The following is a 13537-nucleotide window of genomic DNA, read 5'->3' on the forward strand; positions in this document are numbered from 1 at the left end:
GCAGAAGCGAGCAGCACCAACACACGCGCAGCTCCTTTCTGTGCTGAGAGGAACTCCTTGATGAAGCTTAACTTTTCGTTACAAGCAGCACAATGTCGGGATTTTAACTTCAAATTTAACTTCAGCCTGCAACCCCGCTGGCGTTTGTTCAGCTTCCTTACCTCCAGCGTTGTAAATTACACGAAGCTAAGACAATAGAGAACTTGTGGTTTGTGCTGAGCTCATTTCCCGTGTTTGTTACCAACGGGCTCCTCCCAGCCCTTCCTCCTCCGCGGGCCGGCGTCGCTCGGCTCCCAGCGGCCATTTCTGTTCACGCCACGGCCCCGGCGAGCTGGGTGCTGCACCCGCCTTTATCTACCTGTGCTCCACCAGACACACCGACATGCGCCAGCTGCGGTGACAGCACCCAGCACCCTCTCAGGAGTCGCCTGTGCCGCTGTCCGCGTGCCGTGCCCCTGGTCAGCGTTAACCTACAGCATACCTCCCGAGGCCTCGGTGAAGCCAACAGCTTCATTTTACGAGATGCAAACTGCAGCGGGGAGAGGAAAGGATGTTCTCGTTAGGGCTCTGAACTGGGTCACATTTTCCCCACGACTGACTTCCTGCGTGGCCTTAAACGAGTTGCTCGCTTACTCCGTGCTGCCAGCTTTACGTGGGGCTTACCTCCCTCGCGGGATAAATGCAGCGATGCTGGCGTGACACTGAGTGACGATGGCGAGAGAGGAGCAGAGCCCATGTCTGAGAGCACTGAACCTGACACCACCCACGTCCCGGCTCTTTCACAACTCGCACGCCTTCAGCGCCTCATGCTGCAGCCTCGCTGCAGAATTACTTACTGTCCCGTTGCAGGTGACCACAAAGGAAAAATAGGAATTGCTATGTGAAAGCAGGACAACCACGTTAGCCATGCAAATGAGAGGAAGGGAAACGCGCTTAGCAGATCCACTTAAAACTCAAAACCAAGCCACTGGCAGAGCAGCTGAAATACAGCTTCAGCTTTCATTTCACTTCCCGCCCTCCTGATTTCCCTAAAATCCTCATCCATACAAACCAGACTCACAGTCCGGGGAAAAGCAAGTTCTCATGCAAATAGAAACAAAGAGCCAGGCCTAACGCCAGCGGCAGAGAGAGACGGTCCCTTCTCTACTCCAGGCGGGATTCAGCCGAACGACAGGCAGGATTTGCCACAGCTGCAGCACTCACCACGCTCTGATAATTGCGTATCTTCGTGAAACACGCTACGCGATGCTGTGCTTGTGGTACTAGAAGACAGGACCTGACAACAAATATTCTCCTTTGGAGAAGAAAGGTCTCATTTGGCTGCCGGAAGGGAAAGGGAGCACCAACGGTTATTCAGATGCCTTTGGCTCAGCAAGCAACGCTCAGCTCCCCCCAGCAGCACTGCTCCATCACGGGATTCAGCAACAGGACCGACGGCTGGGAAGCAGGGGGGCTGTCCTGCTGCCACTTGCACTGCAGGGCCAGCCCGGCTCTGCACCAAGCACCTCAGCGAGACAGGGAGAAAAAACACTGATGAAGCACTCTCGTCTCTCATCACTGTCTTATCTAAAAGAACCAGAAAACGCAGCAGCACACAGATTCACATGGCACAAAATAACCCGCGGCGTTCTGGAAACGAGCAGGAACAGACTGCGAGAGAGAGACACAGACTGCGCATCCTCAGGAGCTTCTGTCCCCGTGGTCCCAGAGCTCACACTGCAGAAAGGTGGAAGAGGCAGAAGGGCCCAGCGTGGCAAAAGGCCGTTTTTCAGATGTGACCGTTTCCTCACTCGGCCCCTGCTCCGCTATTTATAGGTTCTTCACAAGCCATAGGCTCCACCTGCTTTTCTCTTGCCCACACACGTGTCACTTCATCTCCACACAGCTTCTTGGCATCGCTCTTTTACTTGGAGGCCTGACCACCAGCCATTGTTCGGTTCCACCCCACGCTCAGGCCCATTGCTGAATCCACAGCGCGGCGCTGAGATGATGCTCAGGCCGCAGAGCTGCCGCCTTCCCCCTGCGACGCGCCAGGACGACCGATCACCCACCGCGCATCTGCAGTCCACGGCTCAGCTCCGAGCACCACGTGAGCGCCCCTTGCATTAGTAGTTCCCAAACACTACTCGTTCCTGCTTCATCATCTCAAAATACGATGTGTGAAATACCTTGGCATATTTGCTCCCTTGTCCACGTTCAGTTCAGTCTGCGTCTCTGGGTTCAATAACAACAACATGCATATGGAGGATGCAACTGTTTTATAATCATGACAGCCAGAAAATACAACTTCTGTTTTTATGAAAAATCGTGCTTGTTTCCAAGCCACTGTCTGTTGAAATGTCTAAACAGAACCCAAGATGAAGCCAACAGCCCGGCAGTCTGGTCTAAACCATCATGTGTTTTGGTCCCAATTATCACGTTCTCTGACAGTGTTCTGGGGTCTTGGTGCATCAGAAAAGAAACAACGGGGAGCAGCCATTATCGGTCCTTGTTACTCAAAGGAAAACACAGAACTGCACTGCAAATAACATCTTGCTCTGCTTTGGCATGCTGAACTGCATTCAACAGCTTTTTATCTTGTCTCGTTTAGGTTCACAGTCCCTGCTAATTCTTATCTTTATTACTCTTGAGCATGCGCCAAAGTTCACTCTGTCCTGTCTCTCAAAAATATTTCCATCAAGAAAAAACGCCGCAGAACCCTGAGCGGCTCTTAAAGAAAATAAATCAAAGGGAGAGCACAGGAAACCTGCGCATGCATAGAAGAGGGCACGGGAGGAGCCAAGGGCGGTGTGCATGCCTGTGTGCTCACGTGCCAGGAGGCAAGGGCTTGGGAGCGGGGCGAGAGGAGAGGCTTTCCAAAGAGAGCATGGCTGCTCCTCACCTTCAGGCAGGTTCAGTTCCAGGAATCGCTTCCTTCTGGGGCAAACAGCAGTGGTCCTTCTCCTTTGGAGGGGGCTCCTACTGCTGCCAGCCTTTAGTGAATGTCCCTTTTTCCAGGCCAGGCTTACTGTGCCATGCAGGGACAATGCTGACGAGGGAGCGCGTGGGACAGCAAGTCTTTTCAGAAGCGTTTCCTGCGTGGGCGCTTTGGCGTTATTCTTGCTGTGCATAGAGAGTTTACAAAGAAAACCCCAAAGCCCTGGCTTAGCAGCAGTGGGAAAGTGTTACTGGAAGCAGGTAACTCCCAGCATCCACAGTTCAACCACCCGTTAGCAGGGAGATTCACGTCACCTACATCGGTCTGAAGAGCTCCGGGCACATTTCGCCCTCAGGCAGCTCGAGGTACAGCCAGAGCACAGTACCTTGCAGGGGGACGCCCTCAACGGAGCACTCTCCTTCCTTGTAAAGCCCTTCAGATATGCCATGGTGTCACTTGCAAGGAAGGGGAGAGGGGAGGAGGGTGCTTGATGTGTTACTGATACCACCCAGAGCTCTTCCAGCAGCTGTGATCTCGTTCTCCCTGTCTTTACCATCACTCCTTAGCCCCTTCTCCTCCACTCTGAGCCCATGGAACAAGTCACCATTTGTGTTCCTTTCAGCACTTATATCCCACAGCTATTCTGAACAATTACTTTCTAACAGAGGAGACAGCACCCTCTTGCATTCTTCCGCCCTCCACCTCTAACAGACCTCTGCTTGCTTTGTCACACCAGTTTGCCATATTTATACTTTATAACCATGCACCAGACGTAGCTGCCCTGCGTGGAGGTGTGGTGATCAATGCCAAGACATTTTCACTGCTTTATACACTCCTTTGAGCAAATTCTGAGCTCAGGAAAGCCAACTGAACACACAACTGAGGGCTTTAGGCAAGCCCTGCAGAAGCATCAGGGATTCCACAGCCGTGTGCAGACAAGCGCTTTCCAGGCCTGGACGGCACATCTCCCCCACCGTTCTGGGTCAGTGGCCATTTTGGTGCCCGTACAGGACCTCCCATCATCCCACAAGAGAAAGGTGGGTAAGGAGCCAGCCTAGGGCATTTCACTACATGTTGTCATAGAAGTGCCAGAAAATTCCCTGAAAGAAGAAGGGGACTCATTTAAAACGAGTCTGTGAAATGCAGAATTCAAAAAGCACTTGGGACTTTCACAGCAGAGGTTATCATCTAGTGCATCGCTTCTGCCTGTTGAGAATACTTCAATCACCCGGTGCTTGACCTTTGTAAAAAATGAGGTGTAGCCCGTTCCCAGGACCATAAAATACTGTCTGTGGCCTATTACCATGGCTAGAATAGGTAGCATGGTACCTATGGCATAGCAACAGCTAGCCCAGGTCAGACCACAGATCCATCCAGATGCCCGGGGAAAAAACGTGCAAGCACAGGGCAAACGCAGCGATACCTCCCCAACACATTTCTGCAGCTCCCAGTAATTCACGATTTGGAACTTCCTAAAGCAAGGGCATTATCTTGCATTTAACAACCCTCAAAGGGCATTTCCTTCTCGTCCTGACTTTTCATCTTTCTACCTTTTCTGTGCAGGACAGCATCCCACCGCGCAGCGACACGGCACACAGGACACCAGCACCTCCTTCTGCTTGTGCTCAACCTGCCTTCGGAAAATTCCACATCACGCGGAGCGCTCATGCTGGAAGAAACGCTGAGCAACCACTGCATGCTCACCTTCTCCATTCAACCCCTCCTTTTACAGCACTCAATACTCCTCCACATCCTCATCTTTTTTTTTTTCCAGACTCCAGTCCCTGCCTACTCACATGCTCTTCCTACAGGAGCCAATTCACACTTTTATTAATCTCGCTGCTCTTCTCTACCTTCTCCAGTTTTGTCTCATTTGAGATGAGACAAACGCACAGAAACATGGCTACATTCAGGGCGTACCCAGTGGCGTGATTTCCTAATTCTTTCCTTGTAATTCCTAACATACAACTCTTGTTTGAGCAAATACTACCGAACACTGCACTGATATTTTACTAAACCCTCATGATCTTGTTTTTGAGTAGCAATAGTCAACTCACAGCCCGTTATTACAGATCAGGATCGGGGGTTTTTTTCTGTGTGCATTGCTTGATTTTTATCTGTATTAAGTTTTATCACTTATTGTATCATCCAGTCAATCAGCAATTCAAGGTCTTTCTACAAATCAGCCCTCAGTTTATTACCCCAAATAACCTGGTGCCATTGGCAAGCTGTTCTGTCTCTGCACACCTCTCCTGCAGTCACGTACGAACCCACACCACGTCACAGGCCCAGGCACGGACCCTTCTGGGAGTCTGGTTCTCTCTTCTCCTGAGACACCTTTTTCTCATACTCCCACAGCCATTTTTCCATGCAGAGATGTCCTCTCACTCTGTTCTTTAAGAGCTTTTTCTTACGATGGGAATCACAGAGGCCACTTTTCAGTAAAGATTCAGAGCCAACGCCGGAACACAGCCACTGCTTTCCCCTCTTCTTTTGCTTTTTGCTACCCTGGTACTGCTCATTCATGTCCCTATTTTCACAAACTTCTTTGTGCTTTTATTAAAAATTCCTTTTAAAAGACCATTTTAGTTTTTTCTCTGGATATGGAATGTGGTCACCCCAAAACTGTACTGTGAATTACTCTTACACTGGGACTGGTCTTGTTCCCAGGGCCATTCCTTGTTTGAGCAGGGGCTCACTACAGAAAGATGCTGTTTGAGTAGAAGTTCCTTCTGTCTAGAGGCAACTCTGACACTACGCTTGTGCCAGCGGGTTTCTCCTGGCAGCGTCCAATTAGTCTTCCTTAACTAACTGCTAAAATCTAGGACATTTTTCTCTGGCCTAGCTGTTGCCACCAGAAGGGCATCCACCCACAGCCTCAGTACTTAAACCATCAATTTATAATCTATATCAAAGCTGAATTCGTTTTGTATAAAGGTTATTCCTGAAAGTTTAGTTATTCCTGAAAGTTTAGCACCCCAGAAAATAGTATCTCATGCCTCTCCCTGGCTTTCTTTACTGCGTTTTGTCTGGAGCCTAACACCTAGCTCTACCAGCTCCATATATTTTATTCTCTCAAATGAAAAAAAAAAACCAAACCAAACCAAGAACTCCTGAGAGTTTTCATCAAACATTATTCCCACAAAACAAGTTGCAGACAAAGTTTTAGGCTTACTGAATATTCAACTATGTTTCACTTTAGTGAATTTCCAAGGAGAAATGCAGTTTCTGAGAAAGAATTACGTTTTTTAAGAACCGTGTGAGTGAGTACTGTTCTTGAGCTCTGCTGTGCTTTTAGCATCCACCCCGTTATGGTCTTTTGAGAAACATCACTCTCGGGGAGCTCTGAATAGATGTTTTCAGAGCAGTACTAAGACAACAGCCACACTCCTTACGCAAAGCGGCTGCTCCCGCAAATCCCGCTCCTGCAAAACCTTCCCGTTTGCGTTAGCCTGGACTCACCTACGTTACCATACGGAGCCATTAGCTTCGCTCCTTTGTTTCCTTTCCACATTCTAGCTTTACTCCAATTTTCTGCTTGCCTTTTCCATACATGGGAAAGTTAAAAACAAACAAAAACCAGACCCAGAAAAAAGTCCTAACAAGGACAACTTCGCTGTAGGAAGCTTAAGTTATAACTGAAACCAATAACAAAGCCATAATCATGTGCTTCCCTTCGTCTGCCACCCTGCAAGCAATTCAAAATTATTTTTGGGGGCAGGAGGAGGGGAACCCACTACTTTTTCTGAAACTACATTTTCTTCCCTTTAAAGGGAAAAAACCCCACCAGACATGCACTGGAATCTCCCTGTAACTGCAGGTTTGTAGCTGCCCTGGCCCAGCCCGTGCATCTCGGCACAGGAGAGCAGCTCTGGCGACCCAACGCAGACGCATCACAGGTTTCCTGCAGGACTTCCCAGCGCAGCTCCATGAACTAACGGCCAGGCCGAGCCCAAAGCCAGCCAGCTGCGTGGCAGGGCAGAGAACCCCGCCGCTGTGCACAACAGCAAGTGTCTCTTTTGGAAGGCACCAAGAAGCCGAACGGCTGTTTTCCTCGCTCTCTGGCACTCTTTTCAGCAAGCCCATACACCATAGTCTGGAAGCGCCTTTCTTTTGGGCGCACAGAGGACCCCGGGGACTTCAGGGACAAGAGTAAAGATGTTTTTTCCACATTTATGCAGTTGTGATGGAAGGAGACAGGTCCTCTCCACCTTCTTGTAACAGAAAGCCAGGGTAAACCGCCTCAGCTGATGCCAGAGCCCTAGGCAGCCTTGCCTCTCCCATATAAACCACCGGCAGAAATGAAGCTATGCACTCACCTTGGGGATTTTGGCAAACCGCCCCACTCTGGTATCTCGGATGCTGGTTATATCCAAAATTTCCATTTCCTACAACAAAACAAGGACAAGGAATGTGAGGACAGAGAAAGGAGGAAGGAAAGAATCCCCAGAACCTGCAAAGCAGGTCTCAGCCAGTGCCCTTCACCGTGGAAGGGCCCTCCCACCAGGAACAAGGCAGGCAGGGAAGCATCAGCTGCTGATGTGCCGGGCTGGCTGGTGCGGAGGCAGAGGTGGAACTGTCCTCCTCACGGTGAGGCCAGAGGCTCAGTGCGGACTGCTGTGAGAGGCAGCCTGTGACGTGCACGCAGGTTTATATGCGGAAACTACCCCAGTTACGGCTCAGGTGTTCACACAACCTGAGTCTCCTGCCACCAATGTTCTCAGTCTTTTACTTCCGTGCGTTCAACACAGAGCAGCTGAGCTGGAAGGCAGGCGGGATCGCCTCTCCCCAGGTCACTCACAGACCCTCACCTAATCTGTTCTGAAGCAATTCCCACGGAGGACATTCCACAGCCTTCCCAAGGCAGCCCACTCCACATCCTCGCTGCTGGCTAGTTATCATGTTTATTTTGTTTGTTCTTTTAATATTCAACCTGAATTTCCTTCCTCTGTTACTAATTTGTCTGCTCACCATGGATCTGGAGATTAAATTATGCTTGTTGCAGCAGATAATATTATTTTCCAAGATCACAATAAGGAACAATGTGGATACCATGTTTTCTGGCTGCATCCCCATGTTATTGTCAAGCAGGATGGAAATTTTACTCCTGCTCCCACTCCTTTCTGAATCCCTAGTGCAGGAGCAGTGCTGTTTTTGTTCCTCGCTGTTCATGACAAGCAGATCTGAAGAGGAGCCAGCCAAAGATCAATAAGCCACACAAATTACACAGGCAGCTATTGACCATAGCACACCACGCTCTGCACCAGCCCATCTCTCGTCCCTGGTCACTGTGCTCGTGCCAGCCTGCACGGGACCTTCACCAGCCTGCCCCAGCGCCCTCTGACAGTCAGCTTCTGCCCACCACCCCTGCTACCTCACATTCTCTGCAGATTCCCTCAGAGAACAGGAAAGATGCCAGACAAGTGCTTCCCCAAGGATGTACAACAGACTGCTGCTGTTCCACCACAGCTCTCAAATTTGTTTACGGTTTATTTTAGGTGCTAATCAATGGCATTTTTAAGGAATATGAGACTCTCCCCAGTCTGGGTTGCCTTATGTCAGCTGTGCTTCCTTACCCAGGTAATTAGATCCCTCAAACCATGAACCCTGTGAAATATCTCACTTTGATGGGTGACAACAGCTCCCCTTGCCCCATTCTGTGCATCTCCTCCAGTGCCACCACTTCTTCCTGCTCTCTGGCTGGAATCCTGACAGCAAAAATCCTACCACCAGAAGCAGAACTTGAAACGGAGAGTGACAGAGACGGCTGAAAGGAGAACACATCTTCTAGAGGGACATGGCAGTCCCAGCCTCACTATGCTGCTCTCAGAGGTTACGGCTGCGCGGCCGGGCCTTGACCTTAGTGGCACTGGGGCACAATCTTCCAAGAAGGCAAAGCTCACCAAAACAGATCGCGTCTCTCGGCCAGGGCGCTGTGCGGGACAATGGTCTCTGTCTCTTTATCTACCATGCCTCTTCAGCATGTAGGTCACGTGGAGGAAGCAGAGGTGAACCACAGCTCTGCTCTAGAAAGCAGAAGTAAGCCCAGCCTTCCACCTCCAGTCAGCCAGACCTCTCCAGCCCTCCTTGCTACTCATCAGTGAGGAACTGAATTCCCTTTCTTAAATTTGCTGCCTCCCACTCTCCTCCAGCAGCCAGCATCCTGTGGTTTGCCTCAGCAGCACGCACACACCACCCTGGCCTGAGGAGCACACCTCTCCAGACCTGGTGTAGCCTCTACATCACTACAGTCACTCCCTTTTTTTTTTTCCTTTAAATGTCTAACACACCAAGTCAGTTAATTACAACACAGGCTACACATACTGTACACCTTAGCTGAAGCCAGATACATTTAATTTCGTACACCCAGCCACTTTCCTCCCAACTGCACCACTGCACTGGTTGGTACGATCCTTTAGTGCGCTGGGTAGCAGGGACAGCAACACTGCTGGTCTCGGTGAAGCCCTCTGAAGCACAGCTAATGAACTTGCGAGTACAAGACTGCCAGCGCGACAGGCGCAAAAGGGCCACGCTCATCTGTGGCACGTTCCCCGCTTGAACTTGCTGCTCTCTTCTGGAACCCTGAAGACAAATCTGCCCTTAAATAAGCACGAGACCCCCAGGCCCTTTGCAGAGGTTTCCCACTAAGTGTAATGAGTGTGGCAGTTTGCTCCCAAGTGCAGAACTTGTGTTTTACTCTCACAGAAGCTTGAACAGACTATTTGGACACCAAGCTGGGAAGCCTTAGCACTTACTTTACTCTGATAGGTCCAGTATAAGTAAAAGCCCTTTGGATCCACCCGAAGAATCACAGGGGAAGCACTCGCTGTTTCCTGGCAGAAAAAAAACCCAGAAGAAAGAAGGTTAGGGCATTATGTGACTTGGAGAGCCTATCACGGGACGTAAGGTTCCCAGTTCAAATAAAGACCCAGCCGCGTGAATCACCCGCTGCGCTTTATGGAAGTGAACCAGATGACTGCAGTACATCTCCAGAGTAACGGCGTGAGGCGGCAGAAGCTGCTCTCTGCTGAAGCCTGGGTCTCACCTAACACTATGCATTTAGCTAGAACAACTCTCTTGGAGCTTTCTATACAATGAACTAAGGAAGAGAGTACCTGTAGATGTAATTAATCGTTTCATTTGAACTGCCTTCACTCCAAGGCACCTATTGTGTTCTACAAGCTCCAGAAGGAGCCTAGGCCAACGCTCCACAGCATCTCCCACCTAGGCGCTTGTGCCTGTTACCTGGGTTTTCTTTACAGAGAACGGGCCTGGCCAGCAAGAGTTCAAGGAGGAGTCCATCTAATACAGCAGGTGAGTCTGCTCAAGGTGGTGATTCCCACAAACTCCATGAGCTAGCTCTCCAGACTACGGGAAGCAGCAGCTATCTGAACACCCACACTACAGGCACAACATTCGATGCAATTACAGGGGCTGGCCCTGAGCCCCACACAGCAGGGAGGCCCTGCGGGTCACAGCCAAGGCACACTGCAAAGGAGGGATGCTGCTGCGAGGCAGCACACCTCGCCTCTGAATAATTACACTGCTGCTGCGCTTCGGTTAAAGGCAACTTCAGACATTTTCAAGACAACATCCACTCCCACCTCACAGGCACGTCTGTGCTAAGAGATGAATTAGCGCGAGCTCTTTGCAGAAAGAGATAAAGGATGCATGGTGCCTCTGCTTGGGTCCTCGTCTGTTTCCTCATTCAGCCTAGCTGGCTCCTCACCGCATTTGACCTCTGGTGCCACAGAAGATCACAAGGCCTATCAGACATTTCTAGGAAGATTCAATTCAGCTATGGAGATGAAACCAGTAATGGAATTTGGAAGTTGTATTCGCCGCTTGGCCTTGGGTTCCTCGGTTTGTTATTGAGCTCATTCTTCCCTCCAGAGTATATCTATCTCCACGGGCCTCTACTTCCAGACTCAGTATTCCTCATCACAGCAAACTGCCCCTGCCACAGTGCATCGTGTGTTCTCCCCCTAGTCCCTACTGTCCCATGCTGTACTAGGGAAGATGCTGATCCATGCAGCATCACGCCCGTGTTCCCAGAGCTCTTGGTTAGCGCCCCAAAAACATGGCCACAAGCCACAAAGAGTAGAACAGGCACTGTAGGATACTGAGTATCATGCCACGTTCCTAGATTAACCTTATCTCCTACAAAGCAGCTTTCTTGAAAGCAAGTTGAGGCCACAGTAAGGACTGCTGGCTCCTGGCCTCCTGATCAAGGACGTGGACGGCCATGGGGCACAGGTAGACTCTCCTACAGGGGAGCTCCTGGCAGCAAAGGAAATGGTGAATTCTACAGATGATCCGGCAGCCACACTGGCTGCTGCTCACACTGTGGAGTTCAGCTTTAGGGCACAACGCAAGCATTGTCTGGTAAAATCCTGTCATTCATAAGCTGTAAGAGATATTGCGTCTACATTTTTGCTTCTACTACAAGGGCTAAGAGTCAGCAGAGCCAAATCCACATGCATCTGCTCTGCTCGATAGGTCAGCTACTGCACTGTGTGCTTCTGAAGTTCTGAAAGGGTTCCCAAGGTGGTTCCTGAAATTATCATTCACGTAGTAGGACCTAACCCAGCCTGCCAGACGCTAAACAAAGCACAGCAGAGTCGCGCCTTATCCCCAGCCATCACAACTAACTCCGCAGGACAGGGGAGAACAGTCCTGCCTGTCAGACCCGACTGCGCTCTCCCCTACAGAACACATCCCAAATGCTGGACAGGGGGAAGGCACTATGGAAAAAGGGTGCGTTTGCTTTTCCCAGTAAACCGTTGGGTATGGCAAAGGCTCTGGTCCAGTCCCACACCGTACAGACTGATGTAAGGAGCCAATGTGATCGACCTTCATTCCTTTGCTTCAGACATTGTGGAAGGAGTTCAAAACTGTTACCAACAGCACGGCTCGGTCAAGTCAAAGAGTGAGACAAAAAAAAACGCAGGCCCATGGCCTCTACAGAACAGCAATCCCAGAGCTCCTGCCATCACCCCGTGCAGCCCGCTCTAACCGCGGAGGGAGAAAGCACGGTGAGCTTGAGCAACGTGAGCAGAACAGCCCACTTGTGGAGGCGGCTTTCGTTGGAGGTCAACTCTGTAAACTACTCGGTAATCAGAGGCTACCTTTTAGGAATATTTACAAATCTGTAAGTCTTAGGGAAAAACTCACAGAGGACTTGAGCTCCCTAACTCCTGTGATGGCAGCAGCAAATAAACACTTGGTGGGTCTTGGAAGCTGACCCTGACTCACCTTGGGTTTCAAGGGAGCCTGACTATCCCAGGAATTCCCAGTGAACTATTTAACACCTTCAAGTTTTTGTGAAAGTAGTCCCCAAGGACTGAGCATAGAAAGTCAGCAGCAATTTCAGACAAGGTAGGCAACTGTTATTCTCAGAAACCAAACCCCTGCTCAAATTCAAAAAGCTGCAAGAGCATTCTGCAGGCAGCGGCCCCACCGGGGGGAAAGGGAAGGCAGTGCTTTCCACCCTACCCTGCTGTCATCCTCCTGTTTGCACGCAGCCAGTGGAATAACTGCCCAGGGATATCCCAGCCTGCATTCCTCAGCACCCATCCTTTGTCAGCTGGACATTACATTGCTTTCTCATTTCCCACTGCCGCTGGATCACCCCTGCTTCTGCTGCATAGAAGCGATCGACCTCCCCCGCACACGCTGCCTTGGGACTAAAAACTCTATCCCAGCTTTACGCCCACAAAGCAAGCACTGATCCCTCTGCACTGCTGCTGGAGGCTCCTTCTAACGCATCTCATTTGCAATCCCACATCAAATGTTTTCCCCAGACCTTGGTGAATAACCAGAACCTGGCCTGCCCCCCGTTCCAGCAACACTCATGCTCAACAGCAGACGATTCATACTGCAGACAAAAAGGCTCGGCAGCCGCCGTCCTCTCGCTCAGGTATATTAGGGTAAATCCTCTTTCGCCTCTTTGGACAGCGAGGAGGGGGCTATTACATCCACATTAACTTCTCCTCTGCTGTTCCACACTTTCTTCCCCTCACAATGAAGGGCAGAGACCGCAAACCAGGGGTTTTGAAGACACAAGAGCACACAGAGTTGGAGAGAAGCAGCTTTTTGCAGCATGCTCAGAGGCTCCAGCACTGTTAAAGCACAGACCCCTCGCCGCTCGGCCGCTGCGTGCTCGGTAGCTCGCAGACCCGCGGGCCAGGCAGGCGTGGGAGGACATGGCTCACCCTCCCATCCACTCCTGCAACAGGGCCATAAGAGGAAGCAACTTGGAGCCCGATTTCCTCTCCGTCTGCAAAGCACAGAGTCCACTCAGCTCTGGAGTAACTCCCACCCCTCGCTCTTCTCCAGACATGTCTGATGCAGCGCATGCCTCTCGTCCCGAGGAGATTCCCAGCAGTGACCACGCTCCCGAGGAATGGTTCACAGAGACAGAGCCCTGGTGTCCCACACCAGAGACGCTGCACGCACACAGCCGCAGCGGCACGCTCCATTTCCTTCCATCCTCCACCACAGCACGAGCTGCAGAAGCCACACCACAACCTCTAACACATGTGCCCTTTGTTTATAGCCCCCAGCTCTCCTGTTCTTCTCAGTTTGCCCTCACTATCCAGACATCAGTATCGCTGCTCC

The 13537-nt window shown here is 50.7% G+C and overlaps 1 protein-coding gene across 4 annotated transcripts in view; it reads right to left on the reverse strand.

Moving 5' to 3' along the window:
- Positions 1–13537, reverse strand: part of PLCB2 (phospholipase C beta 2) — a 52904-nt gene that overhangs the window by 28367 nt on the left and 11000 nt on the right. For all 4 annotated transcript variants that reach the window (XM_086748142.1, XM_086748144.1, XM_086748143.1 and 1 more), the window contains 2 exons: positions 9673–9750; positions 7237–7305 (listed from right to left, as the gene is read on the reverse strand). In XM_086748142.1, coding sequence (XP_086604268.1) covers positions 7237–7305; positions 9673–9750 — 147 coding nt within the window. The remainder of the gene's footprint in view (positions 1–7236; positions 7306–9672; positions 9751–13537) is intronic.

This window comes from Chlamydotis macqueenii, chromosome 5, assembly GCF_036417535.1.
Source record: "Chlamydotis macqueenii isolate bChlMac1 chromosome 5, bChlMac1.mat, whole genome shotgun sequence".
Taxonomy (NCBI): domain Eukaryota; kingdom Metazoa; phylum Chordata; class Aves; order Otidiformes; family Otididae; genus Chlamydotis; species Chlamydotis macqueenii.